This window comes from Artemia sp. Qi Xiang Cuo, chromosome 8 (genome assembly GCF_049724085.1).
Source record: "Artemia sp. Qi Xiang Cuo chromosome 8, ASM4972408v1, whole genome shotgun sequence".
Lineage (NCBI taxonomy): Eukaryota > Metazoa > Arthropoda > Branchiopoda > Anostraca > Artemiidae > Artemia > Artemia sp. Qi Xiang Cuo.
The window spans coordinates 24680161-24698362 of record NC_142801.1 but is presented as its reverse complement, the minus strand read 5'-3'; the positions used below and the strand labels follow the sequence as shown (position 1 = coordinate 24698362).

At 37.8% G+C, this 18202-nt stretch overlaps 1 protein-coding gene across 1 annotated transcript in view; it reads right to left on the bottom strand.

Moving 5' to 3' along the window:
• The window catches only part of LOC148949264 (RING finger and SPRY domain-containing protein 1-like), a 314716-nt gene that overhangs the window by 20064 nt on the left and 276450 nt on the right, over positions 1-18202 (bottom strand). The window contains exon 8 of the mRNA XM_089092665.1: positions 3299-3442. Coding sequence (XP_088948791.1) covers positions 3299-3442 — 144 coding nt within the window. The remainder of the gene's footprint in view (positions 1-3298; positions 3443-18202) is intronic.

Sequence of the window (18202 nt, the reverse complement as noted above, 5' to 3'; positions counted from 1 at the left end):
ACGCCTAATTCATTTTTCTTCTTAGCCTCCTTTGAAATGCTAACAAAGTTCGAAAGCTGTGAGGCTGTTGTTGTCACGATTTCATGGCTTCCGTAACAAAATCCAACGTAAGATATTTTATTGTTCTTGGCCTTAATTATGTCCAACACTCGGCAGGGCCATGGTGGATAACTTCTGAATTTTGCTAGAACAACAGCATCCTTTTCGAACTGAACCATTGAAATGTATTATCAAATAGACAAAAAACTACATTTAACTTTGAATAGGTAGGTCAACGTGAGCTTATGAATCACCTTATGATCGGTTCATCCGTCCAAATATCCAACAAAATTGTTGTATACAATTTCATTCAATATCTAGTTCATTATTCATTAATTATGTCCAACAAATCATATCCAATTTCATTCAATAGGTCACTGCGCTTTTGTAGTTAGCAGGTTTTAGATAATGTAATACAAATCACACACAGGTCCTTTCGCTTTGAACAACGAATGATAACTGATATATCATAACTGATATCATAGTCATTACTGTCGTCAACACTTATATCAACAATTATTGAATAAATGCATCTATTATTTATAGGTTGCGAGAATAAGGATTCACAGTGTAATAGCCTGGTGAATTTTAGACTTGACCGGATGTAAAGAGAAATGCCACCAGAGGACTTGGTTAATTTTCTTTCAATATGAATAGCTTGAAAGCCAGGGAGGGAGAATTCATTAGTATCATCAATTTCTGAAAGCCAAGTTTCCGTTTTTCCATTTACGTCGAAAGTTCAGTTACCGTTAATTAAAATTAAATCTTTAAAATTAGCCGACTTATCTCTTATGCTTCTGATGTTAAAGCAGATTATATTAAGTTTTGTCTTTTCCATTAACTTAGGTTTTACATTTTTTACAAAATCAAAAGTGTCGAGATATTCACAATTAATATGGCTTAAGCGGCTATTAGGACTAGCTAGGAGGTTGTTGTGCAAATTATTTTGGTCATCGTAATAGTTAAAAAAAACATTATTGCACAGTGATAATTTCGTGAGAAACGTAAAACCTTGCATAGTATACATTTAAATATCCTTTGTGGTCGAAGTTTCATCATTTGCTTGATTTGAATATTGAAATTCTTCTTCAGCCGACGAATTATCATTGGTGGTAATTTTGGACTGGGATGGAAAGTTTGCCGTTTTTTTCTTAGATTTCTTGCCTTTGACTAGGGCAATGGCACCGATTTGATTAGCAGTTGAGTCAACAGGCTTAACTAGCTTCGATGTGGAATCTATGTCCTTTTTGATGAAAGATAGTTGAGCTATAGCTGTTTGCAAGATGTCATCACCTAGGAGTTTGGTGATAGCTTTTTTCTGGAGAATATTTTTGGTTTCTCCTGGTTCATTACTAACCTCAATTAAGTGACTGACTGTGAGAAAAGTTGCAAGTCTTTGCCATTCTTGGCAACTTTCGGATGAATCTTTTGGGGGGGGGCAGGATGTTGAAGTAAACTTAGGTAAGGGATGGGGGGACTAACTAATACCTTGAGTATGAACATTGTTTGCCTCTTTAGGAAATGATACTGTATTTGCATCTTCTACAACAACTGTTGCTTGGCTTCTACTGGACCTATGGGGTGTGGGTTGCTGAGTGATTCTTGCAGCTACAACTGAGTAGGGTAGGTTCGTTTTATCCGATGTTCGAAGGATTACGACTCGCTTTTGGTGAGCCAAGCAAGATTGTTTTTACAGGGCTTTGTGTCCCTTACAGTCACAATTTCTGCAATAAGGGTCTGACTCAGGGCATTCACTAATTGCATGGCCTGTTTTCCCACACTTAAGGCAGGACGGATGGGACTGTTTGCAGTGTTTTTTGCTGTGGCCGTGGGCCAGACAAGTAGAGCATTGTAGGGGCTTAGGCTTATAAATCTTATAAAAAAGGGACATACTGTACAAGAATTTTTCTCTGTTTAGCTCAACTTTGCAGGAAATGAGGATTGAACGGCTTGGGTGAAGGGCTCCTTCTTTGTTTAAACTTAGCCTTATTGCAGTTGAAGGATTTATGAGAAGGCCTGAAGAATCTATTAGTTCAGTTTGTATTTCCTCCACTTTTACACTGGTATCAACACCATAAAGCACATACTTGTGTAACTTTTCCACATCTTTTTTTGTGGCTAAAATTTTCGAGCCATCAAGAATTATTTCTTTGGATTTTGACAGGACATGGTCTGCCGCCTGAGAAGACGTAAAGTAAATATCAATAGACTCGTCCTGCTTGAAAACAAGTTAAAAATTTACCTTGGCGATCAGAAAACCAGCTTTCCTAATTTGCATTATTCGATCTTTTGAAAAGGGTTGGCCATTGATTTTCTTGATTGAGACAGTATAATAATTAGGGTAATCTGCACTACTAGTTCCTGGGACACTTGAAGAGAGGGGTTGCACTATCACTGGCGATCGAGTTTCATCCTTTTCCCTCTTTTTGCCAGGCGTCTCAACTCTTTCATTAGAGTTAGTTGTCGCTAATGCCTGAATTCCTGACAGGTGGCTAACTGTTTTCGACCGCGTAGTTGGAGGGGTTCTAGAAAGAGTTTTAGAAGTAGGTTGGAAGGGCGACTGGCCAAGGGTTTCAGTGGGAGTATCCTTCTCGGGTGGTAGCCTTGGGGGCTGCTTTTTTCCCGACATTTATTCTGACGAGACACTACAGATTCACGAACTGTTAATCAGTCTTAATTCAAAGTTACTTGACCAATAGTAAATATTCAGTTATGGAAATAGATTATTCACTATGATAAATAATAACTCGCTTTGTGTGAAGTGAACAATCCCTCACAATTAAATCCGCAAGTTAATTGCGCAATCTAACACAGTACAGTACAAAAGATAATCCGATTAGGTTCATAAGTTAGTTCCTTTTAGTTCAGATACTAAACTCATACTGAGGTCATATCCAGGATTTTTGTTCAGGCGGGGGGTAGGGTGCAAAAACCTTAAAAACACATCAAAAATATTTTTATATGCATTATTGTTCCATTTTTATGAGTCGTACAAAAATTTCAGGGGGGGGGGGTTCAAACCCTGTAACCAACCACCCCTTGGCACGGCCTTGTCCCCATAGTTGCCCAATCTTTTTGCATTATTCCACCTGTAAATATGTCAACCTCATAAAACCAAAGATCTAAACCCAAAAGAAAGCAAGACAAAGAAAACAACAAACCCATACAACAAAACCCATTTCATCATAAAAAAGTTAGCCACCTAAATCAAAACAAAGAAATAAAGAAAAGACAAGAAAGATGACAGGAAGACCCTTACATGATTCAAAAACTTGGCCTCTAACGTTGCCCAGCCGATTTGCATTATTCCACCAGTAAGTACCTCAACTTCATAAAACCAAACACCTTCGTTCACGGCAAACGTGCAACGGGCACTTTCAAAAGAAACAACGTCATTTCTCGCCTGAAATAAAATTGCAATGAAGAATATTAGGCATGAGAAAGAAGGAAGGAGGGAAGATAGAGGGATTGAGGGAAGGAATAGATAGATAGATAGATAGAGGGAAGGAATAGAGGGATTGAATATCATAACACATCATTTGTACTGATGTAGTTGTTTCTTGGAATATCCCAACTGTGAGTTTTCCACTAATTATAGTTATTTACAAACTGTAGTTATTTAGTATTTTAAAATAACTAACTAGAATGATTTTTGCAATAATTAAATTTCTTCTCTTTATTTAAAATTGATCTATTCATACATTTATTGCTTCTGGTTTTCTGTATTTATAAACGAGGGTGCATCCAGGATTTTTGTTCGGGGGGGGGGGGGGGTACAACAACATTAAAAAAAGGAATCAAAAATTTGTTTATATGCATTTTGTTACGTTTTTACGAGTAGGACACACATTTCTGGGGAGGATTCCAATTTCTTAAGGAAACTAAGAGATTGCTTATTTACCATTAACACTTAAAAAAACAACAACATTACCATACATCAATTAGTCCTAAAATATGAGCAGTTAAACTATACAGATTTGATTCTGAGACATTCTAGGACAAGTTGCTCTGTCTAACATATGTCTAGTCATTTTGCAAGGTGCCCTTCGTCATAGGGCACTCTTTCCACCGTGGTGTCAAAATCACAAATTTAGCAAAATGCTTTTTCTTCCATAATTTGTCTGTTCAACTTAAATTATCTTCCTCCCAAGGTCGTACCCAGAGGAAGGGGGATGGGGGGTTAGGGGGGGTTGAACCCCTCCCGGATTTTTTTTTTTTTACTCGTAAAAACGTAATAAAAATGGATATAAACAAATTTTGTATGCTTTTTTTGAGGTTTTTTGTGTACCCCTCCCCCCACGAAAAAAATCTTTGAGCTAACCCCCCCCCCCTGAAAAAAAATCCTGGGTATGGCCTTGCTCCCAACTTAATCATTAATACCCTAAATTCAAGCAAATTTATTTAATGTTAAACAACAATACACTTAACTATTAGACAAGGTTTTTCATTTCAATTTTTTGAATATTTTGATCAATCATTTTTATACTACCATTTTCAAATGCTAAAAATGAAGAAAAAAAGATCAAGCATGGAAGTGAAACAAATATTGGCAATGCCAGGTTTTCATTTTCAATTTTTAATTGACAGTGCCATTTTAAGAGTGACAAATTAATTGATATAAATATTAATATCAAATCAAAAACACAAGATTTCAAACTATAAACAGTTTCAGATGACAAAATATGATATAAAACACAATAGAAAAAATAAATAATTGTTATAAGTTTTTGCATACTTTTGCTTCCCACTAATTCACTCAGATGATTCCAATGCAATGTACATACTTGCATAAATATAAAATACCGTAGTATACGTTAATGAGTCGCTAGTAATTCCACAAAACTGTTCTAGCGACAATTCTAAGTTTTCACCGAGCAAAATTTCTAATATGTGCCCGAAAAAAAAAGAAAGAAAAACAGATTTTAGGACCACGCTGGGTGTACATTTCGGACAAACAAAACAACAAAAAAGAATAAAAAAACGAAACTAAAAAGCAAAACAAACAGAGTTGCCAACTGGACACATTTTATGTCAAAAGGACACATTCCCATGTGCCGGGACACAATGAAATAAAACAGGAAACAAGTGAAGCATTTCAGAAATTTGGGATATAAAAGCGCAAAAAGGACTCATTTTATAGATTTATGAAATAAAACAAAAAAACTCCCAACTGGATATATATTTTGAAAAAAAAACGCCCCTTTTCACAAAAATATGCTTTTTTCGTTATATTTGGAGCATCCAGATTTTGCCGGAGATGTCGTAAGTAAAGGATTTTCTCCAAAGTAAGGGATTTCCATGTTAATACGAGTTTCGTGCTTTCACACGAAGTCATTTTTGTATAAATATTTTATTAACTGGCCACTTAGAACGAGGTTTACAATGCGTCTTTTGGTCAATGATACAATTAGTAAAAAAAAAAATTGCCTCAAGTTTTGAGATTTTTAGATGGGGACAATCATGGACCAAAAAGTTGACAATCCTGAAAACAAACAACGAGGATAACTTTCAGCCAGTGAAACATTCCTTTATTTTTTTTTTTCATTATACCATTTTCTTGGCACTGAAGATGGCTTGGCGAAGGTTCTTGCCAAACTATCCGCTTTGTTTCGCTATTCACTGGTTTAGAATTGTTTTCGTTGTCTGTTTTGTCTTTTTGTTTCTTCGTTATTATATTTTAAGATCAGACAATCTTTCCTTTAGATTATGGGTTCACCAATGGGAACATCTCTATTTCCTTATTTGGCAAGTTCCTATACCAATTATGTGGAAAATTCTAATTGAATAGTTCTTTCTTCACAGAAACGTTCTCTCTGGTCCGTTTTGTTGATGCTGTTTTGTCCATTTGGGGTCATGGATATACTTTTCTGAATCAATTTTCGGTACAATTTTTATACCAGCACGAAGGTTGCGTTAGAAGCTGAAGATCTAAATAAGTTTCCTTTCTTACATCTCCTAATTCTAAAAAGGGTTTCCAACCTTGAATTTCTATAAATAGCAACTTGATTCACAATTGTGAGCATTTAAATTTCTCTTCGGACCACCCCCTCCTGTGAAAAGAGACGCAGTCATTTCTTTAGTCGATAGACTCTTTTTTTAAGTGCTTGACTGTAAGATGTAAACTCAAAAGCAAAATGAACTAAATTACGCAGAAGACATTTTAGTCTGTAATGGCTAACCCATTGAGCTTCTGGACCAGATCGCAAAGAAAGACTAGTGAAGGAAAAAAGACAATAATGAACTCATCTCTAACTCTTCAGAAAACCTCTCAAAGGAAAAGAAAATTTCCACAATTTTACCATAAATTCCTAGACTTAGCAACAAACTTGGAAACAATTTATGGAGACATAATCTTTTCGTTTCCTTCAAAAATAACTTTAAGGTTGAACATTTTCAAATCAAGGATAGACAAAACCGATCCTAATCCTTGGTAGTGACGTAAATACAGTCCCGTTTGCCCGTGACAAACTTTGTATCTTCAGAGTCCGTCAACAGTTGGAAGAAAGGGTACACGAACATAAAATTCGAATAGATAAACCCCTAAAATCGAAAACTGAAAAATGATGATTTTGATTCTGTTCTGAGCCTCCACACTTTTGAAAACCCAGGCTATTTACTTCTTCTCGATGAGGCAAACTTACTTTCCGCAATAAACAATTATATAATTGTTTAAATATATACATAAAAAGCTTTCTTTAAACAGAGATACTGGGGATATTTTATTAAGCCCCATTTATGATAAACTGATAAAAAGAGACTCAAAATATATTCCTTCTCATTAAAAAAAAGAAAAAACGGAAAAAATCGCATATATACAATATATACGAAACAAATCAATACACAGGGGTACCCTTTGTGTCCATTCTAATTTGTGAATAGTCATTTCTTTTATGGTTTGATTATAAGCCATATTTTTGCTTTTTTAATCACAATGTGGCTGCTTTTCCCCTTTTTTCTTCTTTTTCTTCAAGTTTAATTTTATTTTCAGTAATTTGAAAGGGTGTTTTTTTTTCTTATGTTCATTTAAAAACTTTTTCCTGCAAAAGACATTTTCAAAGAATAGTAAAAAGCTTTTCAAACTATTCTAATGAAAGCTGGCTCGTGGCAGGAAGTGTGGACGTTTTCTAATCGCTTTATATGGGAAGCGTGATCATGAAGAGTTGGGAGGGAGCTCATTCCAGGAAAGACTGAAAGTTTTAATGCAATTTTTAAGGGTAAAGATTTGAAAGGTAAACATATCCCCTCGCTTAGACTTTTCGCCCTCCCCCCCCAGCTCCAATGATATCAGACCAAAATTTGGAGTCATTTCTTTAAAGGAAGCTAAAAGGTCTAATAAACGTGGCTCTAAGATCGACACCCTCCAAACAACCCAAGGTGCAATGGCATTAAATTGTTTTAATTTACTCATTATTATTCAGAGAAGTTTCGTGATAAAAACGGTGATGTTAAGGGAACTTGGCAAGTGATAAATGAGGCACTACGTGGTAATAACACTATAGACCCAGTGGATGAACTTGTAGTTGGTGAAAAACAAGTTAAAGGTAAGAAAGGTGTTAGTGATGAGTTTTGTAAATATTTTTCTAATGTGGGAATTGATGTTAAAATGATGCTGCTGACCATGGGTATAAAAATGAGCTGCTTATTGATGACCATGGGGAAGGTCGTTCCATGAAATTCGTAAAGTGCACTCAGTCTGATCTCGAGGACGCACTGAAAACAATAAAATCGAATTCAGCAGGAATTGACGGTCTTAGCCTTAAAGCATTCAAGGCTGTCGCCACTTACCTTTTGCCTTGTCTTCTATACTTGGTCAACCTATCTATGGAAAAAGGTCAGTTCCCAGATGCTTTAAAACAAGCGAAAATTATACGTTTACATAAAGGTAGTGACAAAAGAGAAATGTCAAACTAGAGACCTATATTGATTCTGCCACTGTTCTCAAATATATTTGAAAAGGTTGTTCAAAGGAAACTATATTCCTACCTTAATTCTCTTGGATTTTTGACACGCAATTTGGATTCCGAAAATCTCACTCTACTAGTCATGCAGAACACCACCTTCTTGATGTTTTAAACAATGTATTCGAGAGCGGCTCTACTCCTTTAACTATTTTTATTGATTTTAAGAAAGCTTTTGATACTGTTGATTTTGAGCTGTTGTTAGATAGGATGTCACATTTAAGTATAAAAGGAAATTGGATTCATTGGTTTCTTTCGTATTTGTATGGTAGATCAATGCGTATAGTAGTGGGGGATAAAAGGAAATTGGATTGATTGGTTTCGTTCGTATTTGTATGGTAGATCAATGCGTGTAGTAGTGGGGGATATTGTCAGTTCACCTCGTCCTGTACTATGTGGAGTACCGCAAGGTTCTGTTTTAGGTCCGCTATTATATTTAATTTATGTTGACACATTACAGTTCTACATTCCTGATGCCGCCATAACATCCTTTGCGGATGACACAGCTATAACAATTGCCGGAAAGGCTTTGAGTGAGCTTGTTTCAAAAGCCAATAAAGTGCTACTTGACCTGCATATTTTTACTAGTCTTAGTTGCTTAGCAATGAATGCGAGAAAAACTAATTACATGATCTTTAGTCGTACTGGAGTTATTGATAATGTTTTCGGTTTAGTTAATTTTAATGGTACGGAGATTAAGCAGATATTTGATACACGGTATCTTGGTTTTCAGATTGATTGTAATTTAAATTGGAAAAAACATAGTGAAGTTGTATCGGTGAAAGTTGCGCGGGGCTTAGGGCTGATTCGTAGATTTAAAAATGTTTTTCCTGTTTCAGTTTTGAAAATTTCATATAATTCACTTATTAATCCTTACATTGTATGCGGTTGTTCTGTATGGGCTAGTAATTTTGTTGTAAATTTAAAACGGATACAAATTGTGGAGAGGGAAGCACTTCGGCTGCTCGATGACCCTAAAAAATTTGAAAGTGCAATAGATTGTTATCGCCATTTTAATGTTTGAAATGCCGGGTCGTTGACAAATAATCGGACATATATTTTTGTGTGTCAGTGTTTAAATAAACTAGCACCTAATTATTTTTTGTGATGTATTATCATCGAATTCTGCGCACCATTCTTATGATACAAGGAATTCTGCGGACCTAGTACACGATAGACGACACACTGCTAGGTCTAGTTTTGTATTTAGGCATGTGGATGTTTCGGTATGGAACAGTCTTCCGGAAAGCACTAGGATGGCTGAGAGTGTGTCCTCTTTTAAAAATAGGTTAAAGAATTTCTTAATGAATAAGGATGGGCGAGGGGGGGGGCTGTATTCTGTCTTCTATCTTGTGTAAGTATTGGTTCGCGGTTCCTATGAGGTTTATTTCTTATTTATTTATATGATTGCATTGTTTTTTTTTTATTTTTTTTTATTGTTTTTTTTTCAATATATATGTGAGTAAGTTTTTTTTCAGTATAGATATGAGTGAGTAAAATAGTGAGTCCTGCCACAAACAAAGCTGTATAGATTTTCACGTGGTAGGTCTATTTGATATGTTTTTTTTGTGAATATTGATATTTAATAGAAAATGAATTTTCTCTTATTATTCAAAGATAGGATCAGACAGTTCGTAGTAACGAACTGTAAGTAAGGAACGACCCGGCTCAATAGTAACCGAAATAATAGAAAAAAATGGAATTTTGATATCAATAAATGCATCAAAAGAATTAGATTTATGATGATTGCAAATACATAAGTTTCATCAAGTTTAGTCTTACCCATCAAAAGTTACGACCCAAAAGAAAACATCAAAGAAGACATCAAAAGAAAGTTTGCCTTATTTTCGATAAAAGGGGAACATATCCTCTAAAAGTCAGATAATCTTAATGAAAATAACATCATCAGATTCAGCAATCAGAGAACCCTACTGTAGAGGTTTCAAGCTCATCATACGTAGCGCGCTAGCGCTGCCTAAGTAAAGAACGATGTGGGCACAATTTGTTTTTGGTATTTTTTTTTTTCACCATACCCGGGCATTTCGTATCGAAGGAGTTGTCGTAGAAACTTTGTAAAGGGCTCATTCGATTGGAAATTGGAGTGGCTAGTGCCCTTGTTAATAGTCGAAAGTCATTGGAGGGCAACTATCCCCCCCCACCCCATCATTCCTTACCCCCAAAACACATACTCAAAATTTTGAGACAGCAAATATGTTCAACATAGTTGATATCAGGATGAAATAATTATGTTTGAAGAGGACCCCTTTATGCAGACCTTGAGGTTCGGACTTTAAGTTACACCCTTGGTGTATATAAGGTTTTTAAAAAAGACGTTGCTATAGGAACTTCAGAAAAGGGTCACTCGATTGGAGATTCAAAGGGCTAGTGCCCTTTTTAATATTCGAAAGTGATTGGAGGGCAACTAGCCCCCCCCCACGCCCATCATTCCCCCAAAAACATCCAATCAAAATTTTGAGATCGCCATTTTGTTCAACGGAGTTGATTCCCGGATAGAAGATATGTTTTTGAGGAGGAAACTCCCCCAAAAACCCTCAGGGCAAGGGTTTTAAGTTATGCCCTGGGGGCATATATGGTTTTTATAGAAGGCGTCGTCGTAGAAACTTCAAAAAAGGCTCATTCGACTGGAAATTCAAAAAGCTAGTGCCCTTTTAAATAGTCGAAAGTGATTGGAGGGCAACTAGCCCCCCCCCACGCCCATTATTCCCCCAAACACATCCAATCAAAATTTTGAGATAGCCATTTTGTTCAGTGTAGTGGATTTCCAGAAAGAAAATATGTTTTTGAGGAGGATACTTCCCCACAACCCTCAGGGCAAGGGTTTTAAGTTATGCCCTGGGGGCATATAAGGTTTTTATAGAAGGCATTGTCGTAGAAACTTCAAAAAATGCTCATTCGATTGGAAATTCAAAAAGCTCTAGTGCTCGTTTTAATAGTCGAAAGTGATTGGAGGGCTATCCCCCCCACCCATCATTTCCCCAAACACATCCAATCAAAATTTTGAGATAGCCACTTTGTTCAGCGTAGTTGATTTTCAGATAGAAAATATGTTTTTGAGGATCACACTCCCCCAAAGGTCTCAGGGCAAGGATTTTAAGTTATGCCCTGGGGGCATATAAGGTTTTAATAAAGGGCGTTGTCCGTAGAAACTTCAAAAAAAGCTCATCCGATTGGAAATTCAATGGGATTGTGCCCTTTTTAATCGTTGGAATTAATTGGAGGGCAACTAGCCGCCCCCCCAAACCCATCCTTCCCCCAAACACACCCAATAAAAATTTGGAGATAGCCATGTTGTTCACCGTAGTTGATTTTCAGATAGAAAATACATTTTGGAGGAGGACACTCCCCCACAACCGTCAGGGCAATGATTATAAGTTAAGCCCTGGGGGCATATAAGGTTTTTATTGAAATCTTTATCGTAGAAACTTGAAAAAGGGCTCATTCGATTTGAAATTCAAAGGGCTAGTACCCTTTTTAATAGTTGAAAGTGATTTGAGGGCAACTAAACCCCCCCCAACCTAACCTAACATAAACCAGAGACGAAACACACACAGAGATGACACACAAATAGAGACGACACACGAGTCTAGGAGCTATTTATTGTAATGAAACGGCCTTTGTGATTCATGGGTCAATTTTAGAGAATTGGAAAAAAAAACAATCGAACTTTAGCGCAAAGAGCGAGGTATTCACGAGAAGGACACACTCACTCATATACGTAATAATTTCGGTTCGTTTTAAGTTTTAATATTGCTCTTTACTTTCAGTTGAAAAAAAACTTGTTTTTTTATTTAATTCAGTAGAAAAGACGGGTAAGCGCAGTCTTGATAGTCTAATTAGCTTGGAAATTATAGGGATGATTAGCTAGGCCAAGTTTTCCGAAAGTTCCGAAGTGTAGAATTCTAAAACGACAATGGTACCTGAGTAAGTCAAAAGACGTTATGTCAACCCGAATTTTCCATATCCGTTATCTGCAATTTTTAAAGAATGGCTGGTTGGATAAACTTGAAACTTTTAGGGAATTTCAGGGGGAAGAGGTCATTGGGTTAAAGATAGTACATCTGTAATATCCCGGGAATCAGAGGCAACGCTATAACGTTGCCTATAGTAAAGGCCATACGGCTCCAATGTTTTATTACTATTTTTTTTTTCCAGAGGCACTTCATATGGAAGGGGTCGTCGTAGAAACTTCAAAAGGGGCTCATTCAATTGGAAATCGAGAGTTCTAGTGCCCTTTTTAAGGGTCAAAAGTGATTAGAAGGAAACTAAAACCCCTTCCACGCCCACCAGTTCTCCAAACACATCGAATGAAAATATTGAGATAGCCCTTTTAATCAGCGTAGTTGATTTCTAGATAGAAATTATGTTTTTGAGGAGAACAATCCCCCAGAGCCCTCAGGGCAAGGGTTTTAAGTTATGCCCTGGGGGCATATAAGGTTTTTATAGAAGACATTGACGTAGAAACTTCAAAAAATGCTCATTCGATTGGAATTCAAAAAGCTCTAGTGCCCGTTTTAATAGTCGAAAGTGATTGGAGGGCTACCCCCCCCCACCCCTCATTTCCCCAAACACATCCAATCAAAATTTAGTGATAACCATTTTGTTCAGCGTAGTTGATTTCTGGATAGAAAATATGTTTTTGAGGATCAGACTCCCCCAAAGCCCTTAGGGCAAGGGTTTTAAGTTATGCCCTGGGGGCATATAAGGTTTTTAAAGAAGGCGTTGTCATAGAAACTTCAGAAAAAACTTATTTGATTAGAAAGTCAAAGGGCTAGTGCCCTTTTTAATGTACGAAAGTGATTGGAGGGCAACTAGCATCCCCCCCCCCCAAACCCATCATTCCCCCAAACACATCCAATAAAAATTTTGAGATAGCCATTTTGTTCAGCGTAGTTGATTTACAGATAGAAAATATATTTTTGAGGAGGACACTCCCCCACCACCGTCAGGGCAAGGATTATAAGTTATGCCCTGGGGACATATAAGGTTTTTATTGAAATCTTTATCGTAGAAACTTGAAAAACGGCTCATTTGATTTGAAAATCAAAGGCTAGTACCCTTTTTAATATTAGAAAGATATTTGAGGGCAACTAAACCCCCCCCCCCCAACCTAACCTAACATAAACCAGAGACGAAACACACACAGAGATGACACACAAATAGAGACGACACACGAGTCTAGGAGCTATTTATTGAAATGAAACGGCCTTTGTGATTCATGGGTCAATTTTAGAGAATTGGAAAAAAAAATCGAACTTTAGCGCAAAGAGCGAGGTATTCACGAGAAGGACACACTCACTCATATACGTAATAATTTCGGTTCGTTTTAAGTTTAAATATTGCTCTTTACTTTCAGTTGAAAAAAAACTTGTTTTTTTATTTAATTCAGTAGAAAAGACGGGTAAGCGTAGTCTTGATAGTCTAATTAGCTTGGAAATTATAGGGATGATTAGCTAGGCCAAGTTTTCCGAAAGTTCCGAAGTGTAGAATTCTAAAACGACAATGGTACCTGAGTAAGTCAAAAGACGTTATGTCAACCCGAATTTTCCATATCCGTTATCTGCAATTTTTAAAGAATGGCTGGTTGGATAAACTTGAAACTTTTAGGGAATTTCAGGGGGAAGAGGTCATTGGGTTAAAGATAGTACATCTGTAATATCCCGGGAATCAGAGGCAACGCTATAACGTTGCCTATAGTAAAGGCCATACGGCTCTAATGTTTTAGTACTATTTTTGTTTTCCAGAGGCACTTCATATAGAAGGGGTCTTCGTAGAAACTTCAAAGGGGGCTCATTCGATTGGAAATCGAGAGTTCTAGTGCCCTTTTTAAGGGTCAAAAGTGATTAGAAGGAAACTAAAACCCCTTCCACGCCCACCAGTTCCCCAAACACATCGAATGAAAATATTGAGATAGCCCTTTTAATCAGCGTAGTTGATTTCTAGATAGAAATTATGTTTTTGAGGAGGACACTCACCCACAGCCCTTAGGGCAAGGGTTGTAAGTTATGCCCTGGGGGCAAATAAGTTTTTTTATAGAACGCTTTGTTGTTTGAAGAAACTTCAAAAATGGCTCATTCGAATGGAAATTGAAAGGGCTACTGCGTTCTTTAATAGTCGAAAGTGATTGGAGGGCAACTAACCCCCCTCTCACGCCCACCATTTACCCCAAAACATCCAATCAAAATTTTGAGATAGCCATTTTGTTCGACGTAGTTGAAAATTCAGGAAATTAGGTCTTTGAGGATAACAATCCCCTATCCCCACGGCCCCCAGGGCAAGGGTTGTAAGTTATTTCCTGGGGGCATATAAGGTTTTTATAGAAAGCGTTGTTGTAGAAACTTCAGAAATGGCTCGTTTGATTGGAAATTTAAATTGCTAGTTCCCATTTTAATAGTCGATTGGAAGGCAACTAACACCCCTTCCATGCCCAATATTTCCCCAAACTTACCCACTCAAAATTATGATATAGCCATTTTGTTCAACGTAGTTGAAAGTTCTGGAAATTATATGTTTGAGCAGGACACTCCTCCCACAGTCTTCAGGGCAAGGGTTAAAAGTCATGCCTTGGGGGCATATATGGTTTATATGGAAGGAATGCTCGTATAAACTTCAGAGATGGCTCATTTGATTGGAAATTGAAAGTTCTATTTCACTTTTTAAGCGTCAAAAGATATAAGAGGGTAACCAGCTTCCCCCCCCCCCCAAACCCTTTTTTCCCAAATGCATCCAATAAATAGCTATTTTGTTAAAAATAGTTCAAAGATCATATAACAAAAATTCCGGTGTCGACACAATCCCCCAGGACCTGGGGTGCAGGCGTTGTAAGTTATGCCCCGGGGGCATATAGGGGTCTTATGGAAGGGATTCTTGCATTAACTTCAAAGAGGGCTCATTTGATTGGAAATTGAAAGTTCTAGTTCACTTTTTAAGAGTCAAATGATATTGGAGCGCACCTAGCCCCCCCTCCAAGGAACTTTGAGATAGCCATTTTTTTAAAATAGTTCAAAGACCATATAACGAATACTGCGGGGAAGACACAGCTTCCCAGGTCCCGAGGGCAGGCGTTGTAAATTATACCATGGGGAGAATATATAGTTCTTATTGAAGGGATGCTCGTAAAAACTTCAGAAGGCTCATTTGAATGGAAATTGAAAGTTCTAGTTCCGTTTTTTAGAACCAAAAGAGACTGGAAGGCAACTAGCCCCTCTCCACGCCCCCTTTTTCCCAAATGCATCTAGTAAAAATTTTGAGATAGCCATTAAGTTAAAATCGCTCAAAAGTCAGATAACAAAAACTCAGGTGTCGTCACAACCCCACCCAGGGCCCGGGGGCAGGCGTTGTAAGTTATGCCCTGGGGCATATATGGTTCTTATGAAAGGGATGCTCGTATAAACTTCAGAGAGGCCTCATTTGGTTGGAAATTGAAAGTTCGAGCTCACTTTTAATAGTCAAACGAGATGGTCGTATAAACTTCGGAGAGGGTTCATTTGAATGGAAATTGAAAGTTCTCGTTCATTTTTGAAGATTCAAAAGACATCGAAGAGCAGCTAACCCCCAGCCCTCCACACCCTAAATGCATCAGATGAAAATTTTAAGATAGACATTTTGTTAAAAATAGTTCAAAGTTCAGATATCAAAAACTTCGGTGTCGACACAGCCCCCCCAGGGCCCGGGGGTAGGCGCCGTAAGTTATGCCCTGGGGCAAATATGGTTGGTATGGAAGGGATGCTCGTGTAAACTTTATAGAGCGTTCATTTGATTGGAAATTGATAGTTGCAGTTCTCGTTTTATGAGTAAGAAGTGATCAGAGGATAGATAGCCTCCCCAGACGCTCTATTCATTTTTTTCCCAGAGGCACTTCATATAGAAGGGGTCGTCGAATAAACTTTACAAGGGGGCTCATTCGATTGTAAATCGAGAGTTCTAAGGCCCTTTTTAAGAGTCAAAGGAGATCGGAGGGCAACTATCTCCCCCCAAGCCTTTTTTCCACGAATATATCTAACATAAAATTTGAGGTAGCCATTGCATCAGATAAAATTATTATGGAAGGGATGCTCCTATAAACTTCAAAGAGGGCTCATTTGATTGGAAATTGAAAGTTCTAGCTCACCTTTTATAAATCAAAAGGGATCAAAGGGCAACTAGCCCCCCTCCCATTTTCCTCAAATACATCAGATAAAAATTTTGAGATAGACATTTTGTTAGAAATAGTTCAAAGTTCATATAAAAATAACACCGGTGTCGACACAGCCCCACAACACCTGCCCGGGGGCAGGTGTGGTAAGCTGTGCCCCGGGGGCATATAAGGTTTTTATGGAAATGATGCTCGTATAAACTTCAAAGAGGGCTCATTTGATTGGTAATTGAAAGTTTTAGTTCACTTTTTACAGGTCAAAAATGATCGAAGGGGAGCTAGCCTCCTCTCCTCACCTCTTTTCCTCCAAATGCATCAGATAAAAATTTTGAGATAGACATTTTGTTAGAAATAGTTCAAAGTTCAGATAAGAAAAAAACACCGGTGTCGACACAGCCCCACAGGGCCCGGGGGCAGGCGTTGTAAGTTATGCCCTTGGTGTATATGGTCGTTATGGAAGTGATGCTCGTATAAACTTCATAGAGGGCTCATTTGATTGAAAAATGAAAGTTGTAGTTCAATTTTTAAGAGTCAAAAGTAATTGAAGGGCAGCTAGTCCCCCCACGTCTTTTTCCCCCAAAATGCATCAAATAATTATTTTGAGATGGACAATTTGTTAATAATAGTTCAAGGGTCAGATAAGAACATTTTCTGTGTCGACACATCCCTCCAGGGCCCAGGGACTGGTGTTGTAAGTTATGCCCTGGGGGTATATATGGTTCTTATGGAAGGGATAGATATAGATAGCAAGATCGGAGGGCAACTAACCCATCCCCCTCCACGCCATTTTTCCCCAAATGCATCAAATAAAATTTTGAGATAGCCCTTTTGTTAAAAATACTTAAAAGGTTAGATAACAAAAACTGCAATGTTTGTAAACTCCTGTTTACAAACATTGTAATGTTTGTATGGCCTTTACTCCAGTCTTTGAGGATAACCCCCCCCCCCCACAGCCCTTCGGGCAAGGGTTGTAAGTTATGCCCTGGGTGCGTATAAGGTTTTTATAGAAAGCGTTGTCTTAGAAAATTCAAAAAAGGCTTATTCGATTGGAAATTTAAATGGCTACTTCCCTTTTTAATAGTCGAAAGTGATTGGAAGGCAACTAACACCCCTTCCACGCCCACCAATTCCCCATACACATCCAATTCAAATTTTTATATAGCCATTATGTTCAACGTAGTTGAGAGTTCTTGAAATTAGGTTTGAGCAGGACATTCCCCCCACAGTCTTCAGGGCAAGGGCTATGAATTACGCCCTGGGGGCATATATGGTTCTTATGGAAGGAATGCTCCTATAAACTTCAGAGAGGGCTCACTTGATTGGAAATTGAAAGTTCTAGTTCACTTTTTAAGCGTCAAAAGAGATTGGAGGGTAACCAGCTCCTCCCAAACCCTTTTTTCCCGAATGCATTTTTCCCAAATTGAAAGTTCTAGTTCTCTTTTAAAGAGTCAAAAGAGATTGGAGGGTACCTAGCCCCCCGCCCCCCTTTTCCTCAAACCCATTCGATAAGAACTTTGAGATAACCTTTTTTTAAATATAGCGTAAAGACCATATAACGAAAATTCCGGGGCTGACACCGCCTCCCAGGGCCCGAGGGCAGACGTTGTAAGTTATGCCCTGGGGGAAATATATGGTTCTTATTGAAGGGATGTTCGTAAAAACTTCAGAGAGGGCTCATTTGATTGGAGATTGAAAGTTCTAATTCAGTTTTTTAGATTCAAAAGAGATTGGAGGGCAACTAGCCCCCCCCACGCCCCTTTTTCCCCAAATGCATCCAATAAGAATTTTGAGATAGCCATTAAGTTAAAAATTGCTCAAAAGACAGATAGCAAAAACTCAGGTGTCGTCACAACCCCCCAGGGCCCGGGGGCAGGCGTTGTAAGTTATGCCCCCGGGCATATATGGTTCTTATGAAAGGGATGCTCGCATAAACTTCAGAGAGGGCTAATTTGTTTGGAAATTGAAAGTTCGAGCTCACTTTTTAATAGTCAAAAGAGATCTTAGGGCAGCAAGCCCCCCCCCCCACGCCTTGTTTTTCCAAATCCATCTGATG